The sequence below is a fragment of the Papio anubis genome, chromosome 1, assembly GCF_008728515.1.
Source record: "Papio anubis isolate 15944 chromosome 1, Panubis1.0, whole genome shotgun sequence".
Lineage (NCBI taxonomy): Eukaryota > Metazoa > Chordata > Mammalia > Primates > Cercopithecidae > Papio > Papio anubis.
Window position 1 is genome coordinate 171,663,402 of NC_044976.1, and position 15,690 is coordinate 171,679,091.

At 31.6% G+C, this 15,690-nt stretch overlaps 1 protein-coding gene across 3 annotated transcripts in view; it reads left to right on the forward strand.

The window, feature by feature from the left end:
* BRINP3 (BMP/retinoic acid inducible neural specific 3) overlaps window positions 1-15,690 on the forward strand; it is a 397,925-nt gene that overhangs the window by 195,903 nt on the left and 186,332 nt on the right. For all 3 annotated transcript variants that reach the window (XM_003893381.4, XM_009191377.4, XM_009191381.4), the window contains exon 3: window positions 6,200-6,390. In XM_003893381.4, the coding sequence (XP_003893430.1) occupies window positions 6,200-6,390 (191 nt within the window). The remainder of the gene's footprint in view (window positions 1-6,199; window positions 6,391-15,690) is intronic.

The window sequence follows — 15,690 nt, forward strand, 5'->3', positions numbered from 1 at the left end:
ACAACAGTCATTAATCAGTGCTTCTCAGAAATCCTACATGTAAACACTTTACATAAGTTATATTTATGATTGGACTTTTATCACCAGTATTTTATTTGCATAGATTCATTCTGCTAAATCTGCAGCATCATCTAAAAATTTCTCCCGACCTTAAAAAAAATTAAACTCTAATACTATTAAATTTATTTTTAAAAGTTTGATGTATCAAGGGGCTAAATGGAGAGTCGATTTTTTATCTTGCTAATTACTGAGCATTTAGCTGTTTTATAAACACTAGCTTCAGTGCTACAGGCATCCAGACTATTTGAAACATTTTCCTTTTACCAGCCTAATGGAAAACAGTGTCATTTGTGAGCTGTTGAAGCTATATAGTAAGAATGTTTTTGTTTTTGTTTTTTGAGATGGAGTCTCCATCTGCTGCCCAGACTGGGGTATAGTGGCACAATTTTGACTCACTGCAACCTCCGCCCCCCCAGGCCAAGCGATCCTCTTGCCTCAGCCTCCTGAGTAGCTGGGATTACAGGCACACACCACCACAGTCGGCTATTTTTTTTTTTTTTTTTTTTTCTTTAAGTAGAGACAGGGTTTCACCATGTTGGCCAGGCTGGTCTCAAACTCCTGACCACAAGTGATGCATCTGCCTCGGCCTCCCAAAGTGCTTGGATTACACGCATGAGCCACTGTGTCCAGCTGGTAAAAATACTTTTAAAAATCAATTTTATATATCACAGTAACCCAGTAAAATTATGAGAAGCCAATATTGGTATTAGTGCCATTTCTTAAGATCCGTATGATTTTACAGATGTAATTAGAATATTGTTATTAAAGTTTGACAAGTTAATTTATGATTTTTGTTTTGAATTTGTTCCCAGTAGACATGAATGCTTAGGTAATATATTTATTTTAAGATTCTGTTGTGTCTGAAAATTTTAATGGTTATTAATAAAATTACTAGCCAACAAATACAGTAATGTGAAAAGTAATGTAATAATAGCACGTAGGACTTTAGACAACTTCGTTTAGTGGAAATTAGTAGTTAAAGGTAAATCTTTTCAGCTACTGCATCATCTGCTTTTGTCAATATATTTTGGCTTTCTTATTCTTTGGTATTTAATACAAAATTTCTAATATGAACAGTGGCAAATTCTGTGTTTTGAGGAAACCAAATATATTTGTGCACTTTTAAAGAAATCATGACAGTTAATATATTTTAAATATACTGAGTACATTTGTGTATTTGTATATATTTAAATGCTAATAAGAAAGGTTAATGGCAATGTGGCAATTATGTGACAGGCGTTTAACTGAAATTTGATGATGTCATTCTTATTTTCCAGCCTTTTTTATAAGCTGAGCAGGGATACAATTATAATAAACATTGTAGAAAAATAAATATTGTGTGGAAATACATAATAGATGATTGCACATCGGAATTTTTAGCAGGCAAACCTACAATTCTAATAAACCAATAGAGGCTCCTTAGAATATGATCCCCAAAAATATTTTCAAAGTAATGTTCTGGTTAAACTGGTTATAGCCCGTATGTGTGTTCTATAAAACAGTGGTGCCTTGAAAGGGACTGAGTTACATTAAACTCTAATGATAGTGCCTATTTAATTGAAAGACTTTCACACGTTATGATGGGAAGACAGTTACGTTCTGTGAAGGTTCCAAGTTGAATACAACACTTAGTTAGATACAACAGTGTTCTTATTTAATATAAACATAAAGCATCTGGATGAAATCCTGAGATGCCTTTAGGTAAAATGTTCTCATTATGATAATTACACCCAACAGCATGTTTTTAATTCAGCACTCCATTGCTTTGTTTTTCCAGCATTTAAAGAATGCATGATCTAGTTGTAACTGAGGTGAACCTTATCTTCAGGAAACAAGGAAAAAAAAAATCTGCACCCCTTAGGTTCCAATTTATATACAGACATTAGCTCCTTATTAACTTCCTAATATTTACCAGAGTCAAAAACTTTACATCAGTAACGATATACTAGATTATATTACTAGAAAATAAGCACATCAAATAATCCTATAATCTTTGCTGGAGTGCAGTGGCATGATCTCGGTTCACTGCCATCCCTGCTTCCTGGGTTCAAGTGATTCTCCCACCTCAGCCTCCCATAATCTTGATGACTTTACATGACAAAATTTATTTTCAGTTCATTCACTTGTTCATCCTGTTAAGCTTTAGGGATATATGTGGACCATAGCTATTCTGATTATAGTTGCTAATCAACGTCCCGGGCTTATGGACCAGGTTATACATATATGCTCACAAATCTTCGCCAAATTAAGCCACATGGCCACAGTGACTTAAAATGTCATCAGTAAATGTCTTATCTTGTGTTCACGAAAAAGTGACACTGGGGATTTTGATTCATATTTAATGTTTACTAGTTACAGTGTGGCTGTCCAGAGATGACTGTCTTTACTTAAAGTTCTCATATCACCACTTCTTAGGATTATTTTGCTATTTTATCTCAGTTTCCAGCAACACTTTATAAAGATTGTAACAGTGATCATGTATCACGACAATACAAACCAAATGTGGAGTGGAAATCAGAGCTCTCTTAGATTTCAATTTGAAATTTATGTTTTCTACATAAACTAACCTTGTTGGATATACACAATGGTGTGGTGTTTTGCGTTATGCTTTATATGAAAATATGGGGAGAAAACTAGAAGTTTCTTGAAATTAAGAAAATAATTTTCTTTAGTTATTAACAGTAACTATAATTACTTAGTTATTAAATTAGTCTGAGTTTAGCGATGTCCCCAGAGTTTGTTCTTTCTTTATGTTTTTTGCATGACAGATATAGTAGATTAATAGATGGGGTGGCAAAGTGTTTTATCATTTGAAATATTAGAAGGTGAAGTGAGACTACAAATTTAACATACTGAGTGAGTAAAAAGCACCTAATAGCTGAAGAAGGCTCTTTGGAAAGTTGTTCAGGAAGTCTTCTTAGGGTCTTCAGAGAAAACATATCCAAAGTGAGTTGGATTAGGTCCATTCATATCAAAGAACAGTGATAAATGGGATAGAGGAGTTGGGCTAACTAAGCTACTATACAATTGTATTTTTCACAGAAAATACTCTAAAGCCTTTGAATTGCAATTTATTCATTCATATTTTATCTTTGTATAATCTTTGAGCCATCAAGGTCATAGATTTTTCTTATGTTCATCTGTATTGCCAGCAACATGGACAATAATATTAGTTGATAATAAAGAATAGACAATATATTCTTCGAATAGCTGATTCTGCAGTATTATAGTCTTATTTTTTTTTTTTTTTTTTTTTTTTTTTTTTTTTGAGACGGAGTCTCGCTCTGTCGCCCAGGCTGGAGTGCAGTGGCGCGATCTCCGCTCACTGCAAGCTCCGCCTCCCGGGCTCACGCCATTCTCCCGCCTCAGCCTCCGAGTAGCTGGGACTACAGGCGCCCGCCACCACGCCCGGCTAGTTTTTTGTATTTTTAGTAGAGACGGGGTTTCACCATGTTAGCCAGGATGGTCTCGATCTCCTGACCTCGTGATCCACCCGCCTCGGCCTCCCAAAGTGCTGGGATTACAGGCTTGAGCCACCGCGCCCGGCCTGCAGTATTATAGTCTTATAAACTGATTTCATAAAATAAATAATTTGTGTTAGTTGTTTTGTAATATGTCTATTGTTCTTATTTGAGAGAAACAAAATGAAGAAAGTCATAAATACATCAGTTCAGAATAGATCATGGATTTATATTTGTATATTTACTAATTGTTAAAAAAGATAGAATTGCACTTTTCTAGCATGTATTTACTCTTTCAGCATTTTAGAAAATCTTTAGAAAAGCATGTATCGAAAATCTTTCAGCATTTTAGAAAGCATTTGTATAGGATATAAAATATTACCATTGAATCAATCATCTTGGATTTTTTAGTCTACTTATTTCACTTAGAATGTATCTTAATCTAAGAATATATTTGAGTTAACAAATTTAGCACTGTAAACCACTGAAAAATATATGTCACAGCTTTAAGGTAAAGTTATGTTATTCTCTATTGATTAAATTACAAGCATTTTACGATAGCTAAAATATTAAATGAGAGTAAGCCTATAAATTTTTGAATTAATGAGCAAATATTATTTTGATCATGGTATAAAAATATCTTCGTAGAAGTTTTGTATTACTATATATCTTGAGGTATATCGTCAAATTTTAGGACTTACATATTTTATTTCAAATGATCTTTTTCAATGTTTAAATTTTTATTTATATATCATATATTAATATTATGTATTTTATATATTATACATGTACTATTATGTACCTACACTTCAGATTTAAGTAACTTTATTATAGAAGTGAATAGCATTAAAATTTATTTATATCAACTTATAAAGATAACAAAGACATTCTTACTCAATTTTGAGGGAACATTTTAATAAATTCAGTCTATGAAAGCCCTATATTTACTGAAAAGATGGCATTTTGATGAGATCTGAAAGGCAACATACAAAATTGTATATATCAGTGGTTTTATTCAAAGTATGGTCACCAGAAGAGCAGCACTAGCATGTCTGTTTAAAATGCAGATTCTAACTCTTATCTAATACCTAATGAATCAGAATCTGTCGTGAAGTTTCCAGGTGATTCTGATAGGTGCTGAAGTTTGAGAACCCTTGGTAGAAAAACGCTAATTAAAACTGTTTAGATGAGCTGATTCTTACAGGAGACAGCAATAATTTCTCAAAGATGAAAGAGCTTCTAATTTATGTTCAGGCCAAAGTCTTCCCTAGATTCGAAAGTGATTCTGATCATATAATTAGTAACAAAAATGGGTTGTTTGACTGTCAAATGTGTGCCACAAGTGCTAAATATCCATAGTTAGAAACTGTCAGGGTCATGCCCCTTTGTCCTGGAAGTATGTGCACTGTTCCTCATTATTCTGCGTCAATCCTTTTCCTGCCTCCTTGCACCAAGCAATTTATTATTATTATTTCACATATTGCCTAATTGTTGTCTCCGCAGAGTTACCCTCTCTGGCCATGTAATGTAAAATAGGGCCACACTTCATATAGTCATATTTCTCATCAGAGTGGTCTGTATGTGTATCTCTCAGTAAATATCAGAATTTAAAACTTTTAAAAATTAATTTTCTGTCTTTTTTTATTTATTCCTAAACATTTCTCCAAAAGGAGAAGGCTACTTTCAGATGGACAGTATGGGTCTCATCGGTAGATGAATTTCTTATCATGCACTGAGCCTGGCACATTGCAAGCATTTTTTTGGAGAAAAATATAAATAAATATGACACATGTGTATAAAGTGTTTAATCAACATTTTATTTGATTATTTTATAAATATGAATTAACACACTTGAAGTATTAAGCCTAGTAAAGTGTTCTTCCCTGTGGGTGACATTTGAGAATTTTATTGGACCACTTCTCAGAAAAAAAATCACACCCAGTTTACTATAATTCTTTTCTAATTTATTATCAGGCTGATTTTATCTCAGTGTAAATGTATAAATTCTTTTAAAAAATGTATAAATCTTGTATAACCATATCTTTCATTTTTTTCTAACTTGGCCAAATTTATCTATAAAATCACTTTGCATCTTGAGAAACTGCAATAGCTGAATTTGGATTTCCAAATATGTTGTAAACCATAATTATTAAAAATAAAAAAAAAAGAAGAAAACTGGTTTGTCTTTTGATGATGTTTTTAAAGTTTGCAGCTCCTTAATACCCCTGAGGATTTTTACATTCTCACTCTAAAGTGAGTAGAGAAAGGAAATCATTAGGATAATGAATATAAATCATTCTTTTTTTTTCAATATACCTTAGAAAACAAAACAAAAAAAAATTACTTTAGTTATTTTGTTAGTTTAGTAACTCTATAGTCATATTCTAGGCATAATAAAGTCATTTTTATGAATACATATTTTCTTGGGGAAAAAAATCTCGGTGGAAGCTGTTCACTTTGAGTGGCTTATTTTTTCTTTACATGACTTGGTTTTAGAGTATTCACTCCAGTTAAATAAATTATAAACATTTATTTTCCTACTCCTAGCACACAACATAGTATTACAAGCAAGAGTAATTGTAATGTACTGACCCCAGCTAAACTACCAAGTGAACTTCTCAAATGAAAACATTCAGATAGATTACGCATTTATGAATAAAAATAAATTTGCTTTTCAGGGAGTTTGGCCGCTGGAAAGTAAATAACCTTGCAGTTGAGAGAAGAAATTTCCTTGGCTCTCCTCTGCCTCTTGCCCCTGAATTCTTCCGCAACATAAGACTTTTGGGACGTCGACCTACCCTTCAGCAAATCACAGAAAACCTTATCAAGAAATATGGGACACATTTCTTGCTATCTGCTACTCTGGGAGGTACGGCTCTTTGAACGTATTTGTGCCTGTGTGTGCTTGTGCATAAAACTGTATAAATCACAGAAAAGTGTTAATTAATCCAGATAGCTACAGTATGAATAGTTATAGAACTCATTCATTCATTTATCCAACACATTTTGAATGATTATTAAATGTCCCACACAGTGTTCACAATTGTGAAGCAGATGAATATTACTTAGTTTCTGCATGAAAGCTATTTACAATCTAATAACATACACATATTTGACATAATTATTGCACTCTTAAGGTCATATGGAAACTTTTATTTAAAATACATGAATAATAAGCAGTCACAGGTGGGGTCATCAATTTTATTTATAGAGAGAAGGAAAGGTTTCTTGGAGTACATGTTAAATAACTACAATTAAATTTTTAGCGCCATTTTAGTGTTTCTGATTGTAGTTGATACAGATTGTAACTGGTACAGAAAAAGTGATAAACAAATAATTACGACGCATAAGAAAGTAGAAATGAATAAATGTCGCTTCTCGATCAATGTATACATTTGTAAAAATTAAGGAAGCTATTGTGTGATATTGTTAAATCCTATTTAGCCATAAAAAATATGGCTTTTTCATAGTGATGTATGATTCAGCATTTTGAATATACTTAAATGACATTTTAGGAGATAATGTGTAATAAGCAACATATAACATTTTCCTAAAATCAAAAAATATCCCAGCTTTACATATATTTTTAATTTTATGTTTGATTTCAAATAATGTCCCAAATTTCATTTAGAAATAGATGTTACTTTTTCTTATAATGAAGAACATTGTATAAAATTCAATAGGAAAGCCACAAAAACAGTGAATTCCTGCTTTCTTGTCAATTTCTTAATGAATTTACCAAAGATAGCCGGGCTGATTCACAACAATGATATGGTGCCACAAAGGGCAATTTGTTCATTTTTTAGCCTTAGAGGATGTCTTGTCTTTCCTTAACCTGCCAGCCCAGTCTTTCAGCAAGTCATGTCAATTTTTTACACTGGTATATACCCCATCTCCAGCATCAAAGTCTTTCATCACCTCCTCTCCAGCATCTCTAGACCAAGACATCATCACTTTTTCTTTTTTCCTATAATACTCCAATGGTCCTTTTTTCACACAGCTCTTTTAAAAACTTGAGTCAGTTCATATTCACTGTTTCAATTGAAACCTAGAATTGGCCACTTAAAATCAAATCTAAGCCTCTCCTTATGATTTATAAGGCCTTACATCAATGATCTGATGGATGCTACCTTTAAACTCAGGCCTCTTCTCACCTCTTCCTCATGCTCTATTTTTCAGTCACAGTCACAATGATGTTCACATTTTTCTACCCAAATGTTATTTTTCCAATGAAGCTTTTTCCTGACCACGCTTTCATCAGTGGCACCCAGTGAACCCCATTGTTCTCTACTATTTCATGATCAAATTTGCATTTCTCACTGTATTTATTATTATGTGAAATTATTTTAATTATTTGACTATTGGTTTATTATCTGTAGTTCTTGCGTATTTTCTTAGAAATAAGGGCCCTAGCTGTATTGTTCACCACTTCATCCCCATGGCTCTAATTGCACTTCATTTACACTAGGTTCTCATTACCTATTTGTTAAATGAATAAATAAGTAAAACTTCACTTTCTTTGGAGACTGAGGTCATCCAAATCACTAGATATATGTAAACATTTATAATATTAACAGAGAATAATTGAGTTATAATTCAGGAATGATTCTGAATGAAAGCAAATCCGGAGAGCCAACTGGATCAAATTCACAAATAAAGATTCAGAATTGATGAGAATCAGTACCCAAGTAAGAGTAGATAAGGAAGGCATGAACAGGTGGAAAAATGAGTGGATGCCTGAGTACATTGTGGAAAATAACTCTGGCATGGAATCTCAAGACATTAAAGGTGAAAAATACAAGTGACTAAGGCAGTAATAAAAGTCTGACTGTAAATACACACTATCTCTCCATTACCTTCTTCCACAAAAGGATAGTGATAAAATAAGAAGAGAAAGAGATTAGCCACATTCTTGTTGAATCCTGATTCTCCCTCCCTGCTTTTTAGTCAACTGTGAGACTTTAAAATATATTAATTCCTCTGAATTTTGATTTTTTTCATAGAGAAGGGGAGAATAACACCTATGTGATGGGACATGGGAAGGTTAATATAAATGTTAAAAAGTGTGCTTAGCACAGTGTGTGGTATAATTTAAATATGTGATGAATTGAAGTTGTTTTCATTATATTAGTGTAGACAGCCAAAACATATAAAATATTTCAATAATTGTGAAGAGTGAGTCTGTGAAAGCTGTGTCTATTTGGCTCAGTAATGTCAATTATTATTAATTGTATAAAATCTGAAAGGTAAAATTTAAATTATTTCTATAACTCCTCCTCTAAAAAAGTTCAGTGATTTTGAAACACATACTTCATTGTTATTATATAAGTGATTCAAAGCACTCGTAAGTATTTCAGAAGATAAAATATATTTTTCCAGATAAGAAAAGAAGGAAAAGACAAAGACAGAAGAGATCAAAAACCACCAATGGTTCCCATATACATTCGTGTTCCTTAGTTTCAAAATTTAACTATGTTTTACTATGTTGGTACTATGAATGCCACATTTTTGCTTTAAGATTCATTTTTGTTTTGTATGTTATTTTATTGTATAAACCATTTTTCAAAATTTATGACATTAATCACTTGAGGTCGATCTTCCAGTGATGGCAATGTGCTCTCTCTAAATGATTTTACTTCAGTTTCTTAAAAGTTTTGTTCAAGTATTGCCTTAAAGGGGGAAAGAGATGGAATTAACACCCTTACTCACATTTTAATCTCTCAGTATTCCTTGGATTGAGTTTTCATACTCTTTTGTACTGGAATTATTTTTCTTCTCAAAATGTTACTTTACTTTCCTGTGGGAATTTTTGTTTGTTAAAGATAATAATTCAGTAAAGATGCATGCAATAATTTAAATAGCTTAAAGATATAAACTATCTGCAGTTAAAATGTATACCAGGAATGATTTCTGGAAATTTTAAAATTATTGCTATTGTACTTACACAGAAATCTTTTTAGTGGCTGTGAGTTTATCATTTAACCTTCACTCGTTTTACCTGATTGAACATGTATTTGAAATTGTATTTCTGCACTTTTTAAAAGAAATGGAAGTTTGTGGCATTTAATTCGAACTAATTTCCCCACTTCTTTCTCTTAATTAATTAAGACAAGGCAAAAACTATAACACTAGTGTGTAATGTATATAAGCAAACCTTTTAAACAAAAAGCCAGTCACATCCATGTCCCTACAAAGGACACGAACTCATCAGAACATAAAGAATAACAAAAAAGCCAGTCATATTATAACTAGATGCTTCCTAAGTACCTATATCTTCAACAAAATTTCAATGTTTTTCAAAATAAGTTGACTATGAAATACTCACTATTAGTTTTACAGTCATAAAAAGGAAATAAATGAAAAATGGCTTTTTCCCCCAAGAGTTATTTAATATATCATATTATTGATGTAGACATAAAACTTTGGGTACCATTCTTGAAACCCTTAAGGGGATATTTTATGACAGATAAAGCCAATGATTGAATTATCATTCTATCTATAGAGAAAAATAAATTATAAAAAACATTCTTCAATATATATTATTTTCCCCATTTATTTCATTTTATAGCCACCAGACTGTTTATCAATATAGTAATTCAGCTTGCTTCTATTTTGGATAATGATATCTAAACTCCATCACTGTTTGAATATCTAAAATAAGCTACTCAATTTAAAGAATCAATCTTGAAAAAATTGCACTTCTGAGAGATATTGATTTCTAGCTGTGGAATGTATTTAATGACCGTTTTTGTAATATATTTTATTATAATTCAATATATGACAAATACTGAAATTAAACTTATCTGTGTATTGAATATAAAATACAAAATATGAGTGAATATGACAAAAATAATGACTTTAAAATTGGTGGGCTTTAATTAGGGGGAGAAAGAGAGTCTACTATAAAGCAACAAAACTGTGTTCTGGATCAATTTTAAAAGACAAAGGACTAAGGAACATAGAGACCAAAATATTCATTAAAAATTTATTAAATGTTATAACAAAATGTTTACAGAAATTTTAAGTGTGCTCTTATCCTCATCTCTCAAATTATATAGACTTATCCACCCACTCATAGTAGCCGGGAAACCTGTGGGTTCCTCTGCTACTACTCTTGCCTCTCTCAACTTTAAGGAAGTGAGGAGCAGAACAAAGTGTGTAATCTCCTGACAAACATATCCACAAAAGGAGGAAGAGTAAGAGGTGGGGTTTTCATGGGTAGCCTCTTTCCTACACTCTGCCTTTCTGTTAACTCACTGCAGCTCTGTGGGCCATCAAACACATGGTAACAGTGACGATTGTTTGAAAAAAAAAAAAAAAAAAAGAATTCCTCATGTAGAGGAAAGTAGGAAAAAAAAAAAAATTCTTTTCTGAATATATATATAACCAAAATTTATTTCAGGATCAAATAGACAATATAATAAGATTTGTTAATTTAGAAAAACTGTGAAGAATACTTTTTATTCTAGGCATGATAAAAGCAAGTTCGGTTTGACCACTGTTATCGAATGCACAATTTAAAAAGCTATAATTAAATTATTAGCAGAAATAGTTACAATATACTTTTTTCATTTGCAAGTCCTTTTAATTTTTTTTTTCTGAAAGTGTTTCTTACTGTACTATATGACTAAGTTTTTGATTACTATTTGACTAAACGTGAGCATTTTTTAGATATTCAATTTTGTTTCAATACAAAAAATATCCTCTTCATTGTTGGAATAAAAAATTCATGATCGATGTGCAAAACTAGTATTAACTTCATACAATAGTGATTTAAAATAATGTATACTACCTCAATTCTTATGTAGTGTGTATATAATGTAGTATATGTAGTATACATATATGTGTATGTGTGTGTGTATGTAAAACTATGCCTCCAATGTAGTTCACTTATCTAAAAAGTTTTACAAAATATTGTGTGTGTGTGTGTATGTGTGGTTTAAAGAAAGTATAAGTCTGAATTTAGTAAGATACGATATGTATAAAATATCAATTAGATTTTTTTTTCCGGTTGTTTGCATTCCCGTAAGAATAAGAACTCGGAATATGCTCATTTAATTTCAGAAATAGTCAGTTCTCACTTTTCACTATGTGAATTATGTTCTGGATAAAATATTCACAGACACTTTTTAATTCTTTGTCTTATGCCACCTTCTTTCAAAATTGATTAACTACTGTTGTTCTCGTTTTCACTTGGTCTCTTAGGAAGCACAAATTTATTTCACTTTAGTTTATAACATAATAAAGGTAATCCACCATATACACACACACACACATAAATAATTTATTTCTTAAAGAAATACTAATAATCACTTGAGATGCAAAGAATTACGTTCTCTCTTAGAATATCCATTCTGTTTTAAAAGAAAGAAAAGTAAATATTTTTGAAGATTCCTATCATAGGAAATAATAAAAATAAATGTCATTGAAGGGGGAAAAGGACTGCTATACTGATATTTATTAAAATTAATCTCAGGATTACTGATATTTCTTAAGATTATGTTGGTTTCTCTCATTCTCTCTCTCTCTCTTTCCTGTTTCACTGGTAAATAAAATAAAATATCTGAAGTTAAAGCAATATTGTTAATCATTTCTTAATTGTTTACAAGGCAGTTATCTACAGAAGCGATTAAAAAATCACTTATGTAAATAATAAGAATAAACAAGAGCAAAATGTAATTAAGATTTCTATGTCAGTTGATCTTACTAAAGGCATTCCTGGCAACCAAGGTAAAAGATAAATGTTAAGTTGTAGAATATTGGACATTTTATTATTTTCTTCTGGTTCTTTCATATAGCACATTGATAAGGTAGATAAATTACCTGTCTACTTTTTTGACAAATATATACTGAGTTACCTATGACAGTGCAAAACACCCAAGATCTTCTTAAATGAACACTCAGGTCACTGATAAAGACAGACATTTAACTTGGTAATAAGTGTTATTATGGTTTAGAACCTCATTACTTGAGTGTGGTTCATGAACCAAAAGCATCAGTATCACTTTAGTGCTTGTTTGAAACTCAGAATCTCAGATTCCATCACAGATTAATGAATCAGAATCTACATTTTAACAGGATCTCCAGGTGATTTATATGCACATTAAGTTTGAACAACACTGTTTAAAGTATCTATATAAATTTAAAGTATAATCAACTGTTTTGAGAAATAATCTTTTAAAAAATAGCAAGAGTTTGTAACTGTACATACCAAAAATGTTTTTTAAAATACTCATTATTTCATTGTAAATAGCTCCAAAATTAGAAGTAATTTAATTGTATTTCAGTCAGGGTTTATTCATTGCCACCTAACCTCAGAGCTATTAATTTCCAGTTCCTTTATTTTCATGTTACTGTACTAGTATAGACAGTATCATTGTACCTTCAAATTTTCTTAGAAAATTTATAGTCTATTCTTGGGGGTAACTGTTAATAATCATAAGATCAGTTACTTTCCTTTGGGATGCTTTGCAAAACATATTATATTTCTTTGTCAAAGTGAGATAAGGTTAGCTCTTTTCTTCCCACAATATCTTGCAGATGCCAATTGGTGTTAAGCCAACATGTCTATTTCTTAACTATCCTGATATATTTGGCTCTGCTTCTTGCCAAACATGTATTTCTCTAAGATTTTTTTTTTCTTCTGATGTATATTTGTTTTTAAAACCCCTTTTCCCCCCACAATACTGTATTAGTAGCTTAGTAGATAGCACCAGGCTATGTACCTTTAACATGTGGAGCTAAGGAAGGATGATTATCAGCTCTGAGAGCAACATATAACTGCAAACCCAATACAATTTCAAAAGGGCAACAATAACAAAAATATTGTAAGGCTTGGCACAAGTAATAACGTGGCTTATCATTGCCAAAGAATGGACAACCTTTCTGAGGCAAAAGACTACATCAAAAATAAAACCTGCAAACAATTACATTAAAACAATGTTTTCAATGTTTATTTCTGTGAGAATGATTTTCAATCAAATAGCATTTTTTAATAACTACAAATCACTCCAAGGCAGAACAGGCATTCACAATAAGATATTCAAATGTAAGGAAGTTGACTAACCAGGAAGACATCTGCCATAAATGCACATAATTTTTTTTTTCTGGGTAGAATGTAAACATTGTAGGACAATGGGCTAACTCAAGGGCAGTAGCAATTGTAAAAAAAAATAAAATATATCCAACTCATAAGAGTCGGCTTCACCATAGTGAAAAAATACCCACATTTTAGTTGATCATTACAATAATTGTCATTTCTGGCCAACGTTATATGTTGGTTTCTGTGGGTACCCTGTGATTCTGATCTGTGTGTCTTGGGAATCAAGAAGGTCTCTTTTGCAACATACCATCCTCCTGGTGGGGGTAAAAAGCAAGAGAACAGGTGTAACTTTGTGATGTCTCTCCAAACATTCATTATGTCAACATCTGGCTCACTTGTATTTCACTGATCAAAGCGTTCTCCTAATATCAGAGTAAAGGGAACACATCATGAACTACTCATAGTTGTTGTCTACAATGGATCATGAATCTATGTATGCACGTTTGCATTTATGATGGTGTTGTAAATAGTTGCAAAGAATAAAACAATCTACCACATTATCATTACTGATTTACCTGTAGGATTTTTTTTATCCTTGTTTTATCTATTATTTTTCATATGTTTCTACCCTCAGTACTATATATATGAGAATGCCAACTGAGAAAATCCAAGTGAAAAGTAAATAGTATGAAGGTTCTTTAATTTCTATTTCTCATTGACTCAATATAGATGATTTGAAGATCAGAGTGGAAAAATACATATTTTTAAGGGCCACCTCTTATGAAAAATGTCAAATTCTATGATCCAACTATGGTATAACATTAAAATGGTGATTTTTGTTTGTTTGTTTTATTGCCCCCTGTTTCTCATTTTCTATGAAAGCATCCTTTAATATGTGCTTTTAATGACCATAAACCACCACAAAATTTTAGTTATGTGAGACACAGCTGCATGATTTCTATGTGGAACAATCACATCTTTTTATATCGACAGTCATTAATCCTTTTGCTGCCTAACAGACTCAGAATGTTGCATCATTTACAAAATCACATTTAGTTTTTACAAAATGTGTGGATGTCCTTTGGAACCCATGTCATGCTTATGAGCTACAGCTGGTTTAATAGAATGAATAAAAATGACTTTTGAACACATTTTTTTTAGTTGATTGAATAACACTATTTCAGTTTTCAAATCTGAAGATTGTCATTTAAGTAGGTTCTGATGAATTGTTATGATTTAATACTTGTGGAAAAGTTACAGTAAAAGTTGAGAATGCATCTTCTCAGTTTGTAAAAATCTCAAATGACTGTGAAGAAGATAATTACAAAAGTATGATAGTTATGTATAACTGGAAAAAAAAAAAATCTCTTGTAGGAAAGAAATAGGCCTAGTCTCCATGTAAATTGAGTGGCCTTGTCAAAATTTCTTAAATATTTACAATCCATGTTTTATAAAAGTTGAAATTTAGCACAAGGTAACGGGTTTACATCAAATGGTTGTGTGCTCTGTTTTAAGTAAGGGTTTTAAACAGGGTATTCATTAAAGGAACTATTATGGTGATTTAAACTACAGATTTAAGTTACCTCACATGCATACCTGCAAGGAAAGTTTTTGCATACATGGATTAAAATTATACCGTAGAGAAGAACCATGAGCAATTTATGAATGGATTCTCTTTATCAGGCTATTAGAAATGATAACCCACTACTATTATTAGTAATCTTATATATATTGATTATAAGAACCAATAGAAACAATTATGACTAAGTCCAGATTACCATGGTGCAATTAAAAATCTATGAAATCCTAACTTATGAAAATTTAAAACTTCCTCATCAACTGTTGGGTCTTAATAAAAAGGAAAAGAGAGAAAGAGAACATTTACTGCACTCATAATATATGCTCTGCCAGGTACTGTAGAGGGATTGTATTATTTAATCTCCACAGATAATTGAGAGAAGGATATTTTCTTTGTTTTAGAGATGGGAATGCTAAGTAAATATGCAACTGTACCAAAGCCCCATAGTCATCAAGTAGAGAGATGATGTGCTATTACTAGGATTTGCCCTTACATACCTGACTCTAAACCTTATGTTTCATTTGCCCTCATTATGTTATAATCCCTTT